This window comes from Aethalodelphis obliquidens, unplaced genomic scaffold (assembly GCF_003676395.1).
Source record: "Aethalodelphis obliquidens isolate GAN/ISIS:26980383/991018 unplaced genomic scaffold, ASM367639v1 scaffold6, whole genome shotgun sequence".
Lineage (NCBI taxonomy): Eukaryota > Metazoa > Chordata > Mammalia > Artiodactyla > Delphinidae > Aethalodelphis > Aethalodelphis obliquidens.
The window spans coordinates 33,077,373-33,095,922 of NW_020837950.1; the positions used below are offsets into that span (position 1 = coordinate 33,077,373).

Sequence of the window (18,550 nt, forward strand, 5' to 3'; positions counted from 1 at the left end):
ACAAAAAAAAAAAAAAAAAAAAAAAAAAAAAAGAGTGATATAGAGCAAATGAGCCAAAGGCTGATGTCCGCTATTACAGTGGGGGATCACAATTATTCACCCAATCCCCAGACCTGTATCTGGAACCTCAGACCCAGATCCAATCATTTAAGGGGGAGGAAGTGTCCTGCAATGCCACAGCAAGTATATAAAATAGTGATTCTCTCAACCTTTCCTTCAAAATGACCTATGGCCATTTATCTGAGTTACTGCACATTAGAAGAATGGAAATATTCTGACCTTCTTGTGACCACTGACTATAAAATTTGAACTGTCACAGCTACAAGACCCAAAACACAGTCACGGCCCCCCTTAGTTAAATAAGGGCTTACTGAGGCCAGGTAACTAATGGACTCCTGGCTAAAGTTTATCACAGTGGGTCCCTTTGTCCAGGGACCCATCCAGTGGTCATTTCCCTAGCCCTTCTCACATTGGTTCCTTGACCTGTAATAGCTATTACAGTAGGAAAGACCAAATGGAAGCCTCTGAAACTGACCTCCATTCCAGAAGCAGGACCACATCCCAGGTGCAATGCAAGAGCTTAAGACCACCCTCAAAGTCTCAAAAAAATAAAGTAGGGTGGATTATTCCACCATATCCTCATTTAATTCAGTCTAGACCCTGCAAAAACCAAACACTAGATGGATTATGTCAGAAGGCAGCAGGCTATTATATATTTAATCAAGTGATAATCCCAATTTGTAGTTGCAATGCCAGAAGGTAGTATCTTTATTAGAGTAAATTATCGCAGATTTGGGCACTTGGTATGCTTCGAATACCTTATTTTCAATCTCCTTTGGTAAGAAGGATCAGAAGCAGTTCACGCTCACCTGGAACATGCAGTGGCTCGCCATCTTGTCCAAGGGCTATGGTAGCTCTACTGCTCTAGATCCCTGGACAGTCTAAAAAGACCTTGATTGTCTAAACATTCTGTCTAACAACAGTCTGGCCCCTTATATTGATATCATGCTGGCTAAAACTAGTAGTATGAAGTAGAAAGTCTCCTAGATGCCCTGGTAAAACACATGCAAGTTAGAATGTGGGAGATAAAACAACCCTATAAAGATTCAGCTGTAGAGTTAGAGTGAGCCAGTGGTCTGGGGCATGCCAAGATGTGCCCTACAAAATAAAGAACATCTTACATCTTGCACCTCCTATGGCTATGAAAGAAGTATGCCCCTTGGAAGACTTCAGTGGATGTTGAAAACAGCACAAACCACCCTTGGGTATATGGCTTGGATCCATTAATTGTATAACTCGGAACGCTTTTGACTTTTAATGTCTCTAATAACAAGAGGGCACTGTAAGGGTGGAAATTTTGCCCTTCCTCCGTTCTAGATTCTTTGGCTGGTCTAATAATTAAATGAACATAAGATAGATTAACAGGAGAAAAACAAATTTAATTTCATACATACAGGAGCCCCATTAAATTATGAGACACAAAGAAGTGACCAAAGCAGAAAGCTTTTATACCTTGTAGACACAGTAATTTGTAAAGAACTAACAAGAAAAAGGGTTTTGGGTTTAGAGTAGTAAATTAGTGAAGAAGTAACAGTCTTTGTTTATACAGCCTCCTTAGTCCAAATTTTCTATTTCTGGTGATAAGGATGCCTTCTAACCTCTTGGGACAGGGAGGGTACCTTTCATGTGGGAGATTTAACTCCTGCTTGCAGGACAGAGGACGGTCAGAGTGTTCCTCTTGTACTGGCTGTTTCTCAAGGAACTTCCGTGTAAATCTGAATTCGGTTTCAAGTGTTAAGTTATACGATAGCATTTTGATGCTTCCTCTGATGGTTTCTGTAACTTGTGTAACAAACCGGAAGTGGCTTCATGATTTGTACATAATTCTAAGTGCTTCTTTATTCATTCTTTCACTGTACCTTAAATTACAGGGGAAAACCCTCTTTAAAACGGTTTCTCATTAACCATTAGTTCATCTAGAGCTTCATGTGAACATACCGTTTATTTTCTGTCCATTGCATCGATCTTTACATTTAGCTTTATCTCTAAGCCTGTGGATATTTGCTTTGGAATGTTGCAGCAGTTTTCAAAACCAGAGACTCTAAATTCTTAGAAAAATTCCAATAATCCCCTGACGTGCTTTGTTGCGATGCCCATGCGTATACTTTTGTTTTGTAATAATTTACCGATATCCTTTATGACTGGCAATTTCTGTCACAGATCTCAGGCCAGAGATTTGTGCAACTGCCACAGGCACAGGCTCGGGGACAAAAGAGCAAATGGCATCACACTGCCACCATTGGTGTCCCATCTCTGCTCCTGCTGGCGGTTGCCACTATGGTGTAGACCAGAGGTCCTCGTGGGAGCCGTCCTCCATCCATGACTGATGGGTAGAAAAATATCTCAACCTCCTCCCATTCTCAGGTGCAGAAACTCTGAAGTATGTTCTACACTGTCTACAGTTGCTCCCCTGATAACCTGGATTGCCTTGCTGCCCTCCCTGACTCACTTTCCACTCCCTCACCAGCGTTTCTTGGGAGCACTTCCCAAACTGACTTGGAATTTACTTGGACTTATTTTCTGTCACCGGGTCTGCTTTTGAGGAAAGTCAGTATAACTTCTGACTAAGTCGTTAAGTCAGTCAACATCTTAATCTGGCACAATTAATAAAAGAGATTCCTTTATTCTCAAGCTCTCCAGGGAAAACAGCTCAACAAAAGCCTGGGGAAAAAAGACCTTCTCCTCCTTCTCGCTGAGAAACTGCTTGTCACGGGCTTGTCACAGCTGTGACAGCAGAGCTGAGAATGTTAGGAGGAAAGGTAATATTATTGGTTTGCATCATGTGTCTGAAGGAAGGAGAGAGTGGAGCCATGAGGCACCAACCAGACTGTCCATGCTTCTCCCAGTGTAGCAACTGGGCTGGGGGCTACTGACTTCCTCAGACTTTTTTATTTTTTATTTTTTTGCAGTACGCGGGCCTCTCACTGTTGTGGCCTCTCCCGTTGCGGAGCACAGGCTCCGGACGCGCAGGCTCAGCGGCCATGGCTCACGGGCCCAGCCGTTCCGCGGCATGTGAGATCTTCCCGGACCGGGGCACGAACCCGTGTTCCCTGCATCGTTAGGCGGACTCTCAACCACTGCGCCACCAGGGAAGCCCGCCTCAGACTTTTAGGTCATAGGTCAGTGCGCATTTTCTTTAAAGGGCCCAATAATAAGTACTTTCAACTTTGCTGGTCATACAATCTCTGTTGCAACTACTCAATTCTGCTACTGTATCTCAGAAGCAGCCACAGACAATATGTAAACAAGTGAATGTGGCTGGGTTCCAATAAAACTTTACTTCCGGACACTGAAATTTGAACTTCGTGTCATTTCCACGTCATGAAATATTGTTCTTCTTTTGCTTTTTTCAACTATTTAAAAATGTAAAACCCCCTCATGGCTTTTGGGTTGTACAAAAGCAAGTGATGGGTCGAATGTGGCCCCTGTGGACCATTGACAAACATACTCTCAATAATGCTGTCAGTTGTACCCCTCCTCAACTACGTTGTGAGCCCCTTTGAAGTCTGAGAGCTTCTGGGCATCTATCACTGTGACCTTTTTTTTTTTTAGTTTTTATTTTATATTAGAGTATAGTTGATTGACAATGTTGTGTTAGTTTCAGATGTACAGCAAAATGATTCACTTATTCATATACATATATCCATTCTTTTTCAGATTTTTTTCCCATATAGTTTATTACAGAATATTGAGTAGAGTTCCCTGTGCCATACAGTGGGTCCTTGTTGATTATCTATTTTATATATAGTAGCGTGTATATGTTATTCCCAAACTCTCAGTTTATCCCTCCTCCACCTACCTTTCCCTTTTGGTAACCATAAGTTTTTTTTTGAAGACTGAGAGTCTGTTTCTGTTTTGTAAATAAGTTCATTTGTATCATTTTTTTAGATCCCACATATAAGTGATGTCATATGATATTCATCTTTCTCTGTCTGGCTTTCTTCACTTAGTATAATAATCTCCAGGTCCATCCCTCTCGCTGCAAAAGGCATAATTTCATTTTTTTTATGGCTAAGTAATAGTCCATTGTATATATGCACCACATCTTCTTTACACATTCATCTGTCAATGAACATTTAGGTTGCTTCCATGTCTATCACTGTGACTTTTCATGAAGATTATCGAGGGTACAGACAGAACGTTTCAGCACTTCTCCCTACTTAATCTGCCTAGCCTCACCTCCTTCCACACCCCAATGCCCTGTCACCCCCTTTCAGGAAGGAGCAGATCCTGATATGATTTCTGGGAGCAAGGAATTCTTGAGCCACTTTTACTCGTGGGCGAGGTGACCACATCATGAGAGTGATGTGCTCTGGGGCACATTCACTCAGCTTAGCCAGGGTTGTCCCTAATCAGCAGCCTGACAATCTAGTGGTTAAATAATAATTGTCAGTTTCCAATCTGTGCTTGGGCTTGCCTGTAGCTTGTTTGGCAACTCCACTGGAGGAGAGGGGAGAAATTCAAACAGTCCTGGGTTCTTGGATATGACACCTCCAACAGTCACTACCTCTCCCAGGACTCCTAATCAAGATAACCAGCGACTACTGGCTGAGTAGTATAAAGGTGTTAAATAAACAAAGTGCAAACATTTAAGACAGACTCAATAAGTTGAGGACATAAACCTTTGTACATATTAGTCTCTATGCCTGGAAATACTTTCAACGCACCTCCTCATGCCCCCACCTCTCATCTGGCTGAATAGCCCTTATCTTTCCCATCTCCACTTAGAGGTCACTTGCTCTAGGAAGCCTTCCTTCCCTGATGTTACATCGAGTTAGGTCCCCACTCTGCCATCCCAAAGCACCCTGTGTCTCCATCACACACATAAAAATAGAGAGCAATTCCTAGTTTAATTATCAGGGTCAGGAGAGTCTCTCTCCCTCCCCACCTCTCTCTAACCCTCCTAAATTCTACTAACAGCAGCAGTGGTAAACAAGAACTCCATTCTGATTATAATTCTGTGCAGATCACTGTGTCACACAGAATCCAGTCCAAACAAGCTTAATGTGTTCTTCCAAGAGATTTTAACTATGTGCCAGCTATTCCCAAATAGCAAAATTTTACAAGCCGCATCTTAGAATTATCACGTCACATTTCTATCACAAAATCATGCAGGTGCAGCTGATACAAGTCAAATTAAAGCCTTTCTATTTCCGCACAGGTCAGAAACACACACACTTGGAATGGCTTTTTGACATGCATTTTTCTCAAGTAAATAAATCATTTGAGTGAAGACTTTGGGTAATTTGGACAGCGACCCTTTAACAGCTACATGACAATGGGAATTTGAACGGACGAAAATAACATAACAATGAAAATATGATTTGGGGAGTCTGCTTCAATCCACATCTTTTGGGGAAAAAAAAACTATATTCCTGAAATTCTAAGTAAAGCGATTTCATACATACACATTTCTTATTATTGGGACGAATTTGGGGATAGACTCTACCAAGAAAACACAGAAACATAAGGCTATAAGTAATGAATAGTTGTGTTGAAATTAGCATAGTGCAGATCCTGCCACCTGCTTCATTGGTTATTAATGTGGATGTTCAGAACCCTGGTCAGGTCTTAAAAAGACAGCTTCCCAGTCTCAACAATAGTTGAGCCCTGCTGGCCAGTAAAGTGTTTGAGTTCACCCTTTTCTTTGGTGCCACAAGTCTCCTTGTGTAAAGTGTAAAACTGTGCTCTGTGTTTCAAAAGCCTATAAATGAAGTTCCAGCAATTGCAAAGTCTTCAGTGAAGTTTCGTTTTCATGAGTTCCACTTTCGGGCACTGAGGAATTTTGGAAAGACTAAATAAATGGAAGAATACCATTCAGGGCTGGTTCAGCTCTGCTTTGGACTGTCCCACATGGAGTGAGGCCACGAATTCTTCTCTAAGTGACACTCTTTATTCACCGTATCTATTTAGCACTCTTGCAAACCTCAATTTTCATTATCTCACAGAAGAAGGAGTTGAGAAAGCTGGTTTTCACTTCAGCACAGGTCTGCCTCTACATCTTACTTTTGGAATATTCATTGTTGTATTAGTTTGCTGGGGCTGCCATAACAAAACATGAACCGGGGAGGAACCCAATTTAGTCCGCAACATTTGTGTTCAAGGGGAATTTCAGACATGTAACTGATCAGCCGGCCAAGATGTGATCACTCCCACTACACGTCTCTGAAGATCACCAGGAGAGGGTCACCTCATTTTTTGATCAAAGTCCTGTGCCTTCCAAAATATTTGTTAAATCAATCAATATGCAGGAAGGTTTTTAGGATTTTTTACCATTCTTTTTCTTTTTAATTTACCTCAGATGCCTCAGAATCCAGGTCCTCCCTCTTTAACATCACATTTTCTCATCTTTGTGCACGTCCCTCCAATACATTAATACGTGCACCGTACAGAGTGAATATCTTAGCAAGGAAAGGCTCATAAACATTACACTTTATCTCAAAGGTCTGAAATTCCTTTTCAAATTGGGCTTCTATTTTGTCCTGTTGCTTCTGAAGTTTTTGAGGGACGTTGACACGGACCGACCTCAGCCAGGGTCGCTGGAGATTTTGGCTTCCTTTCTGCGGGAGTCAAACGCATTTGAGACTTACTGAGCTGTCAGTATCATGTCAAAATTAATAAAGGGAAACCTCACTAAAACGGAGTCAGGAGGGCTGAAGGGGAATTCTCATGCACGTACCACTCTAAGTCAATACAGATCCCAAAAGGAAGAGATGTATCTTGCATCTCCTACAGGAAATGACACTACTTTACTACTGCCAGCAGAAGGGAGAAAAGTTTTCTCCTTGCCTGGCAACAACTCAGCCAATGAGAGACTGTCACAACTCAGCCAATGAAAAGCCACCATACTTCGAACTCCCAGTTTCCTCCAGTGGACTTTTTGTTTATAACATCCCGTCTTAACTTCCCCTATTCCTCTATAAAATAGTTCCCTCTCTTTTGCTCTACTGGACTTCCATATGGTTGCCATACTTGCCTGTCCTGAATTGCAATTCTTTGCTGCTCCCAGATAAACCCATTTTGCTGGTAAAGTAACTGCATCTTTTATCATTTTAAGTTAACCATCTTCACCATCATAGTTTCTACCATTCCTCTTCAGGTTCTGAAAGTCACTTGTTATCAAGTATGTCGTGTTAGAGGGAACATGACCAATTTTTAGGGTGGCTACCAAGGAGACCCAGAACAGAACAGAATAGACTAGTACTCAGTTCCTCAACCTGCCTGCCCAGCTCTCTCTCTTGTGCTCTGGGGCCTTTCGTAAGCATTTCGTTTGTGGTCAAATGCCAATCATTATTCAGTCACTCAGAAGATATGCATTAAGTACCTACTAAGTGCCAGGCTTGGTGCTAGCAGTGGATGTCAGTTCATGAAGAAGCAGAGCTGGTATATCACTACTTCTGCTAAGGCTGGCTGCCACCATCCCTGCCCAGGGCAGAAGGAACTCTCAGAGATGCTGGAGTTGTGTGATCTTAGCCACGTAATGAAACTCTCTCCTTCTACAGTTTCTCCTCGTAAAACAGGATATAATAGAACTGATCTCATGGGGCGGTGAGGACTAAAGAGGGCACCTATGAAGGTACTTGGCACAGTGCCTGCTGCACAGTAATCTCTGGACTGCACTAGAAAGCACTGTATTGGTAGATGGTGTTTAGATAAGTATCAAACATCTCTAGTAGTAATAATGAAAGCGCACACCTCAGACTGGCACTCGAAACCAGCCAAAACTCAGATTAGAACTTGAACCCACGGGCTGGGGCTCGAACCCTCTGTCTTTTAATTAAAATCACTCACCTGGTATCAGGACTTACTGAAGCTCATGTTCTTTATGTCTCAACGCAGAAGGAATTCAGCGAGAGGCAGAGGGATAGGCAAGAAGTAGATTTATTAATACAGGACCCTTGTGAGAGATACAAGAGGGCAGGCAGGGGACTCTGCCCCAAGAATTAAGTGGGAAAGCCGGTTTATTTAGGGAGATACGCACTCCATAGACAGAGTGTTGGCCATCTTAGAAGGCGAGAAGCCCTGAAGTACGGGGTGGTTAGTTTCTATGGGCTGGGCAATTCTATAAGCTAAGTGGGAGGCTTATTCCAACTATTTGGAGAAGGGGCAGGGATTTCCAGGAATTGGGCCACAGCCCCCTTTTCGGCCTTTCATGGTTGGCCTCGAAACTGTCATGGCGCTTGTGGGTGTGTCATGTAGCATGCTACCGCATTACAGTGAGCGTATAACGAGGCTCAAGTTCTACTGGAAGTCGAATCTCCCACCGTCGTGGGCATAATCGGTTCTAACCAGTTTATGTCATAGCCTCAATGGCTGTGTCATTCTTTTAAAAGGTTGTGCCCTGCCCCCTTCCCTCCTGTCTCAATAACAATATTAGCAACTAACACTGACACAGTGCTCACTTATCACAGGCCTGGCACTGTCCTGGGTTCTTTATGCACATGGACCAATTTCCTTCTGAGTACTTGTAATCCCTATTTACAACAAGGTGATGCAACTTGGAGACATACATGATCTGCCCGGGGCCACACAGCTAGCAAGTGATAGAGGCAGGACTGGCCAGACCTATGTCGACTGAAAAAAATGCACGACGTAAAAGTTGAGAATTATGTTTCATTCGGCAGACAAAACTGAGGACTTAAGCCCAGAATACAGCATCTCAAATAGCTCTGAGGGACTGCTCCAAAGAGGTAAGGGAGGAGCCAGGATACAGAGGAGTTTCTGCAACAAAGACCAGGTAGTGGAACATCAAAGATTACTGTTAATTTAAAAAATCCAGATATCTTGAGTTAAGGAATTTAGCGCTTTTCTATATATGGGAAGATGCAAGAGTCTGGGTTCACTGAAATCATTCTTTTGCTATGCACCTCAGCCGTCTGCGGCCAGTATCTTGTGCTGTCTCGACCTGAGTCTCCTCAAGGTGCATCGTTGGAAGGTGACTGCAGTGGCTGATGGCTTGATGGCTGCAACATCCTTTGTTTACTGATATGGCGGGGCAATATTTTTCATTCACACCTAACAGAATCTGCTCTTAGCCACAGTGTTGGGCTGCAACCCCATTTGGTTCCCTGTAATATTGTGATTTATAATAAGAAATATAGGTTTGGTCTTCATCCCTGCTCCTGGCACAGAGCTCCTAAAAACCTTGGAATTTCCTGAGGAGGGCAGGAAATGTGTCTTTGTTATCTTAATGAGTGAAATTTTGGAAAGCCGACAGGTAAGAATGGAGGCTGCTTGTCAGGGGAACCAACCACATGACTAGAGGATTGGAACTTTCAATTTCACCCCCTTGACCTCAGGGGAGGGAAGAAGGGCTGGAGTTTGAGTCCAATCACCAATGGCCAATGATTTAATCAATCATGCCTGTGTAAGGAAGGCTCCATAGGAGAGCTTCCAGGTTTGTGAATCCACAGAAATGTGGCAGAAGTGGGGCTTGCAGAGGGCGTGGAAGCTCCGTGCCCTTTCCCCGTACCTTGTCCTCTGCATCTCTTCCATCTGTCTGTTCCTAAGTTACATACTTTGTATTAAATGGTAATCTAGTGAGTAAACACTAGAGTTATGTGACCTGAGTCATGTGACCCACTTCAGCACATGAATCAAACACAAAGAGGAGGTCATAGGAACCGCTGATCTATAGCTGGTCAGTCAGAAGCACAGGTGACAACCTGTAAAGGAGCAGGACACTATGGGGCTTTCCCAGGACAGACCCCACCCCCATATCCTCTGCCGTAGCTCCTCTCTGAAGTACCTAGTTAACAGTATCTGATGCACATTTCTTGAGTTGTTTTTTCAGATGCTAAAACCCCCAGCAAATGGAAGATGTTGACTACTTGATGACCATGAGCACGTAGCCCCCAGACTTCCCGGAGCCTGAGGATTGATCATGTTAGTTATCATTATGACACTGCCCTGTTACCTCACCTTCAACCAATCAGAGAATTGTGCACGAGCTGACCATATACCCTGCAACTCCCCTCCCTTACCTGGCCTTTAACACTGCTTTGCTGAACCGCATCAGGGAGTTCGGGCTTTTTTGAGCACTAGCTGTTCTGGACTCCTTGTATGGCATCTTACAATACACGCTGCACTTTGCTTTACCACGACCCAGTGTCAGTAGATTGGCTTTAGTGTGCATGGACCACCAGACCCAAGTTTGGTTCAGTAACAAACATGGGCTGACAACTGGCTTGGTGGAGGAGGGGAGGGGCAGTCTTGTGGGACTGAGCCCTTAACCTGTGGAATCTAACGCTGTCTCCAGGTAGATAGCATCTGAATCAAGCTGAAATGTAGGACACGCGGCTGGTGTCAGAGAATTCCTTGATGTGGGAAAAACCCCACATATCTGGCAACCAGAAGTGTCAGAAGTGAGGTGTTCTGTGTGGCTAGTAAAGGGGAAACCCAGGAGGAGCAGTGAAATGGAGCAGGACACTGTGGGGCCCTCCTGGGTACAAAATCCTTTCTGTGTCCCCATTTCTTATTTGCAGGAAAAAGTCTTCAGCCCCCTAGACCTTCCCTGAACCAAAGGGCAGATTTCAACAGTTGCTAATCTGGGAAGTGAGAGAATGTGTTATAGAAACAAAGGAAAATCCGTTAAGAAACAATAGTTTGGCAATAAAACAGAGACCTAGTTCCTCCCCAGGGGACATACATGACAATACATCTTTGAGCTCTTCTACAGGAACCCTCCACTTGGGTGGTAACTACACACTGAGACTGCAGACTGGTTGGAACCAGAAGGCTGATGATTGAGATTCTTGGAACACCATCCTGTTATCTCATCACCAACCAATCAGAGGAAAGTCACACACCCTGCATCCCTCACCCCAAATTTTGCCTATAAAACCTATTCCCCCAAACCCATTGAGGAGTCTGGGGTATTTGAGCATGAGTCACCCATTCTCCTTGCTCGGTCCTGCAATAAACCTTTCCCTGCTCCAAACTCCGATGTTTCCTTTCATTTGGCCTCACTGTGCTTCGGACACGTGAACTTGCGGTCAACAAGAGTAGTGTAGGATTTTTTTTTTTTTTTAAGATGTTGGGGGTAGGAGTTTATTAATTAATTTATTTAGTTTTGCTGTGTTGGGTCTTCGTTTCTGTGCGAGGGCTTTCTCTAGTGGTGGCAAGCAGGGGCCACTCTTCATCGCGGTGCGCGGGCCTCTCACTATCGTGGCCTCTCGTTGCGGAGCACAGGCTCCAGATGCGCAGGCTCAGTAGTTGTGGCTCACGGGCCTAGTTGCTCCGCGGCATGTGGGATCCTCCCAGACCAGGGCTCAAACCCGTGTCCCCTGCATTAGCAGGCAGATTCTCACCCACTGCGCCACCAGGGAAGCCCCATGAGTAGTGTAGGATTTTTCTTCATATTCCCCAAACCTGATCATCTTGCTCAATCTTAAATGCAAATTCAGTATTGATTCCTTCACATATCAAATGCTCACTGGGTCATCATAGTTCAGGGTGAAGCCTTCTGACAGACACAAAGACAATGGATGAAGTCACTGTCCTTCAGAGAGACATTAAAAACAAATGTATCTGAAACTGGAACAAAGTGAGGCTTCAAGGAGGAGGTGAGTGAAGGGACCGGATATGAGGGTTTTGTTGAGAATGGGGAACTGAGAATAGGCGGCTGCAGAGCATGGAGGGTCTCTGGGGACACAAGGTGAGGAAGGCAGTTTGGGGGCAAGTGGAAAGACCTTGAATGCTAGATTTAAAACTATGGATTTTATTTTGCACTGGTGAGTTTGTGAGACAGGAGGGAAGGGGGCATGGCACAACCTTTAAAAGAAGGACACAGCCGCTGAGGACATGACATAAACTGGTTAGAACCAACTAGGCCCAGGTGGTAGGAGATTCAACTTCCAGGGGACCTTGAGCCTCATCATATGCTCATGGTAATGCATTAGCATCTAAATGACACACCCACAGGTGCCACGACAGTTCTGAGGCTGACCATAAAAGGCCAAAAGTGAGCAGTGGCCCAATTACTTGAAATCCCTGTCCCTTCTCCAAAATAGTTGGAGTAATCCTCCCACTGGTTAGGCTATGAAAATACCCAGCCCATAAACACTAACAACCCCATATTTCAGGGCCTCTCATCTTCTGAGATGGCCCACACTCTGTCTGTAGAGGGTGTATTTCTGCTTTAAATCTGCTTTCACTCTACTTCAGCTCGCTCTGCAATTCTTTCCTGCATGAAGCCAAGGACCCTCATTTGGCGGCCAGTCCCAGGGACTCACTGGAGACCTGGGATGTGACCATCCTCTCGCACCCCATTTTCCTACGACATCTTAAGTAGGGGATCAGATCATTCGGTCAGGACCCTCACTTAGGGTGCTTGCTCTGGGAGCACTGTAGAAGTTAGGCTGGAGAGGAAACAGATCAGGAAATGTTTGAAATCAGCCTGTTAATGTGTAAAAAGCCTAGAACTTGCAGTTGAACGATTCTGCTCTCAGTTGTATTCCTGATATCAAACATAGCTTCATGTGTTCAGAAAACACGAGTATGTGTTTGAATGTATATAGAGAAAAACCTGCTACGTTGCATATAGGATGATAGAGGATATTTATCGCCTTCTTCCTTAATTTTTCTGTATTGTTTAAAGTTTTCCAAGTGATCAGATGTCATTAAAAATGTAAAGTTATTTTTATTTTTTAAAAAATAAAACACTTTCTTTTCCGCGGAGCTCAAAATGACAGCATCTAATTAAGTCACAGGCCGGTGTGCTGTGAATGACTGTGTAAATCCACTGGTAACCCAGGCAACCCAAAGGCAGTGGACACTGTGTTCTCCAAGCCTGGCCTGAGAGATGCCCTTGGCTGGGGCTTCCATGGGATTAGCCTGAGGAGCCAGCTGACCCTGAGACAAGCTGAACTGGAAGTCAGTAGGGACCTTTCTCTTCCTTTCTAGGAATCCCAAGTTCTTATGCCACTTGTCATCCACCCTTCTACTCCCCTCACCCACACTAGAATATATCATATATTTCACATGTTTTATTGAAGTATAGCATAAATACAGAAAAGTATGACATGTGATGCTTTTTTTTTTTTTTTTTTTGCAGTACATGGGCCTCTCACTGTTGTGGCCTCTCCCGTTGCGGAGCACAGGCTCCGAACGCGCAGGCTCAGCGACCGTGGCTCACGGGCACAGCCGCTCCGCGGTATGTGGGATCTTCCCAGACCGGGGCACGAACCCGTGTCCCTTGCATTGGCAGGCGGACTCTCAACGAATGTGCCACCAGGGAAGCCTGACATGTGATGCTTTTAATCTTCCCTTGTACCATCCCTGACCTCCTTCAACAAAACTTACATTAAAAGAAAATTAAAGAATCACCCACCCTATGTTTTCTTCTCTGAAACCCAGTTCATTCACATATCCATTCTCTCGTTAAAGCCACATGTGGAATGTCCACTTTATCCAGGCAAGGTCAGGCCAGGGAGGAAATGATGAGTAAGTCTTCAAAAAACCACAGTCCCAACGATGACAAGACAGTGAAGATGGACCACCTTAGGGGAATGCACAGGGGCTGAGGCAGCAAAGGAGCAAAGAACAGCCAAGGCTCTGGTGGTAGAGGTACCAGAGGACGCAGGAGGCTGTCAGGGAGGAAGAAATTTTCCTCTACCCTTCTAGGTGCTTCTGGCCTAAGAATTGAATTGACATGAGATGGATTAGCAGGAGAAATCAAAAAGGAGTTTAATAACGTATACATGGGAGAGACCCAGATAAACGGAGCAACTCACCAAAATGACTGAAGTCTTCACCTTAAATACTATCTTCAGCTAAAGATGAAAGAGGACATTGAGGGTAGTGGTTGGGGACTTCAAAGGGTAAAAATGCAATTCACATGAAGATAGTAAAGCAAATGTCTGGTAAATAAATGTTTGCTGGGTCATGCAGAGACAACGGGTCACAGAGTGGACCCATTGTCTTTTCTCTAAGCCCTGCTGAGTTTCCCCCTCCACACTGAGCCCATATCTTTGCAGGTATCTCTGGTGATAGCTCTATTCTAGGGAACTGGCCCTCTTTCTTAATTCTTTTAGGCAGTTAGGGGGAATTTCAAAGTTTCTTCCTGAGTCTTTTGGGCCTTGGTTATTTTCAGCTCAAGGTAATCCACATGCCAAAGAGATATTCTGGGGTGGAAAATTTTACTCCCTTACAAGGTGATGCTTAAGATGGGCCTCAAAATCTGACAAATGGATGGCAGAGCAGGAAGGGAAATCAGTGCAGAGAGACCATCGCATTCAAGACCCCAAGGAGTGGGAAAGCAGGACACATCTGGGTTATGGCAAGCTACTTGGTTTGACAGTGCCCAGCTGGGTACAGCCTCTCTAAGATGCTGACACCACTCACAGTTCACAGCAGTAGCCACACCAATGAACATTCTACATCATGCCAGCTCTTCTTGGATTTCGTTCCTCTACCGTCTTTCTTCCCATACCCTGTTTACTTAGCCCATTCTGAGCTTGACCTGGTTCCCAGCCCCATCCACTCCCTGTGTAGCCAGTGTCCTACCACACCGTGGTCCCCCGAGTGTCCTGGCTTGGAGGGAGGAATCCACTCTTCTACCAGGTACCTGAGTGTCTGCTCTATATGGAAGCTGGAAAGCATGACCAGTAGCTTCAGGGAGCAGGGCTAACTGGTGTCCACGTCCTGAGTAAGGGCAGGCTAGGCAGTCACAAAAGGTCCAACACATTAGGTCCGAGAATTGCTTTGGAGCAAATCTAGGATCAACAACAGAGAACAATCATTTATTCACAGGGATATTTATTGAGCATTTTTTTATGTGCCATGCACTGGGCCAGGGGCTGAAGATACAATGAGGAGAGTTAATCCCATCCCTGCTGTGGCTGCTACTGGTACCCTCACCATGGCTGACCAGTTAAAGCTAGTGGCCTTCCTGATTAGGACATTTAGTGTCTGCTCTGATTGGTCAGGCCTGTGCCACAGTGATGGTTATTTTTTTTTTTTTTTAGTGATGGTTATTTTTAATGCTACCTCTGGTCCCTGGCCTTGTTGTAAGTGGGCAGGTACAGATGTTAATCAATATTCATATTAACAAACGTACAATTACAAACCGAAATAAGGAAAAGAACTTTGAATCTGACCTAGAGTGGGAATGGTGGTCAGGGAAAGCTTCATGGAGGAAGAGACCCTTGAGCTGAGATCTAAATGATGAGCAGGAGATAACTGGCAGAGATGTAGTGGGTGGAGCAGAAGGTTAGAGCATTCTGAGCACACAGGGAGAGCCAGATGGCTTTGTGGATAGAGTTTGGTTGAACCCTCTAAGGTGAAGGGGTGGAGTGCAAGATGGATGAGCTATGAAGAGTTCTGAGTTGGCTTGGGCATCAGTGCTTGTTATGGTCTAAATGTTTGTGGTCCTCCCAAAACTCATCCCCAAAATGTTGAAATCCTAATGGCTGAAGTGATGGTTTGGGGAGGTGCTTAAGCCTTGAAGGTGGAGCCCTCATGAATGAGATGAGTGCCTTTACAAAGAGGCTCCAGAGAGACCCCTAGTTCATTCTTCCATGTAAGGACACAGCAAGAATGCCCCTGCTTACGTATCAAGAGGAGGGTCCTCACCAGAACATGACCTTGCTGGTAACTTGATCTTGGACTTCTCAGCCTCCAGAACTGTGAGAAATACATTTCTACTGTTTTTAAGCTACCCAGTCTGTAGTATTTTATTATAGCAGCAGCCGAAGTGGACTAAGACAGTATCCTTTTTGGGGGGGGGGGGGGAGCAGGGGAGTTGTTGAGATTCATACAAGAAGAGATGGTGGCTCAGACCTCAGCAGCAGAAGTGTAAAGTGATGGACACTCAGCACTTCTGTCCACCACTGCAAGTTAGAAAGAAAGTATACCACAAGGGCACCAGAAACCACAGGAAATTGGCAAGCCCAGACACGCACACTGGCAACCACTGCCATTTCACATAGGGATGCTCCTCTTCATCAGTGAAAAACCTCATAAGCTCCCAAAATATGGAGACATGGCTGAGCAAGTCATCTCTAACCTTCACCTTGAGCTGGAGAGGGCTTCAGTTAGAGTCAGAAGCTTATCAGTTGCAAACAACAGAATCCACTCCAGCCAGTGTAAGCAGAAAGCACTCATAGAATCTCCAGGAGAGTCAGGGAATGAAACTTCCAGACTATGAAACCTGAAACCACACCCAAATTAACAACGTCCATCCACCCAGCAGAGATTCTGAGCCCAGTGACCGCTGGGCACGGTCGCCTCAGCCTGCACCAGTCAAGGCACCAATAACACCCCACTCTTCATGCCTTTCCCCTCTGATCAGGCCAAATCCTGGAGGCATCTCCATGTTCACCTCTCTTTCCCCTGAAGGGAAGTCTCCTGCATGAGCACCTGACCAGCGAAGTACACGTCACATGTCTGCACCCTAGCTTCAAAGAAGACTGGGAAAGCATGCTGCTAGCTTCCTTCTTGGGGAAGCGGGACTTAGAAGATAAAAAATTCCCCAGGTATATGAAATACGCTGAAGAGGAGCCAACAGGGGTGTTTTCAGCTCCCATTAAGCGCTGAAAGCCTGTGATCAAGATTGGGCACAGTCAGGGCCTCCATAACCTATTTCTTATATATATAACAGGGCCACCTTCGACAGAATAAGGCTCCCTTTGCTTTGGAATGCTTTACTTCCACTCAGGACCAGCTACATAATTTACAGGTCCCAGTGAAAAACGAAAATGCTGTGCTCCTTGTTCAAAAATTAAAAATTTAAAGACAGAGACAGAAGAACAGTAAACCAAGCATGGGCCCCTCTGAGCACGGGTCCCTGTGTAACTGCACAGATCACAACCCTTGAAGCTCGCTCTACCTCCTTTTTCTTCCGGTTGGCCAGTAGGATTTATGTCGTTTGGACACTTGTCTAATCTACTGTTGCTAGACATGGTGGGAAGAGGCGCTAACTCAAGTGATATCCTCAATAATAAGATACATGGTAAGGTCTGGATCCCTCTGGAAACCTATTAGAGCTCATTGGGTAGGGGGAGAGGTATCATAAAATTCTGGAACCTACACAAAGAAGAAGAAATGATGAATTCCAAGGCTGAATTGAGAACAAAAGTTGCTTTGGCAAGCTTGTTCATCCTGCCTCTCTTTATAATGCTCTACTTCTTGTCATGGCACATGGGTTGTTATGGTGAGTGAACAGGGACAGCGTTGTGAAACATTACAGAGAAGGTTTTCTTTTTTCTTTCTTTCTTTCTTTCTTTCCTTTCTTTCTTTCCTTCTTTCTTCTAGAAACCTTGGTCAAATGTATTCTCTGAAGCTAAGGTAAGACATCCATAACCTGGTATTTCATGACAAAGGATACACGTGTTCAGCATTTATATAAAAAGAAAAAAAAAAATCCCAAGTTTCAACCATCCATACCAGGCTTCTCCAAAACCCATGGGCCTCAGCTACAAAAAAAAAAAAATCTTGACACTGGTAATACCTCATGCTCATCTGCACACCTGGAAGGATTCTAGCTCTAAGTCTAATGCCCACCTACAATGCTCAGGCGGTCTGAATAGGGATCTGACAATGTCAGCTCTGGGAAGGTGAGGTAGAAGGCATGTCACCCTGACAAGTGTCCTTAAATGTGCTGAGGTGAGGAGGAGAGATGCAGGTGTAGAAAAGATGGGAGTTCAGTTTGGGACAAGAGAGACTGGTGTCAAAGTGCAAAAGAAAAGCAAAGACATAAATGGTAGGTGGAGTGTGGGGTTGGAGATCTAAGAAGACTGAGGAAATAGAAAGAGGAAGGGGGAAGTGAGTTCGGAGGGTTCTGGAGCAGAATCCAAGTGTTGTTAACATTCCTGGGGCCTTATTTAGTGCAGCAGATGGAGAAAAGCACCTCAATGATGGAGTCAGTCCACCTGGTTGTAACACTTCTCCTCCATTGCTAACTGGGTGACCTTGCAGAAGTGATTTAACCTTGTCAAGCCTCAGTTTTCTCATCTGCAAAATAAGAATAGTAATGAGAATTCAAAGAATGATTAAAAATTGAAACAGTGACCGGTTCATGGTAAGAACTCAATAAATACTAGGCATGGTGATGATGATGGTGATAATGATGGTGGTGATGATGACTGTTAAGATGATGGAGATGATGAAGGTGACTGATGGTGATGGTCAAGGGACCTGCCCTCTCCCGAACCCTGGAATGAGCACCATGGTGTGGGGCGGCTGAGTGTGTAGACCCCACAAGAGAGGGGTAGTGATGGGAGATAAGAAGGAACCAAGAGAGAAAGAGATTGGAGGCACAGGGAGCTAGTTGGGAGACCTGTGCAATCATTCCCAGTGAGATTCCCTGCCCAGCGCAGTGTCTGAAGTGATCTCTAAAAACGCACGAGATTGAATTGTAAATGTGTGTTATATAAAACAATCAAGCTGTGAGGATTCCCAGCCTTACAGTGAACACTTGGGCAAGTGGTTACATAAAATGGAGTAGAGGCTCTGTCAGGAGGAAGAAAGAGCTCTGCAGTCAGGGCAGCAG

The 18,550-nt window shown here is 44.6% G+C and overlaps 1 protein-coding gene across 12 annotated transcripts in view; it reads right to left on the reverse strand.

Moving 5' to 3' along the window:
* Window positions 1-1,852: 1,852 nt before the first annotated feature.
* Window positions 1,853-18,550, reverse strand: part of BST1 (bone marrow stromal cell antigen 1) — a 47,970-nt gene continuing 31,272 nt past the window's right edge. For 3 of the 12 annotated variants that reach the window (XM_027103308.1, XM_027103306.1, XM_027103310.1), the window contains one exon: window positions 13,722-14,774. In XM_027103308.1, the coding sequence (XP_026959109.1) occupies window positions 14,501-14,774 (274 nt within the window). In that variant the 3' untranslated portion in view covers window positions 13,722-14,500. Of the gene's footprint in view, window positions 1,920-13,396; window positions 14,775-15,009; window positions 18,013-18,550 lie in introns of those variants that run through there. The other 9 variants (XR_003432190.1, XM_027103317.1, XM_027103309.1 and 6 more) reach the window with 8 other exon arrangements.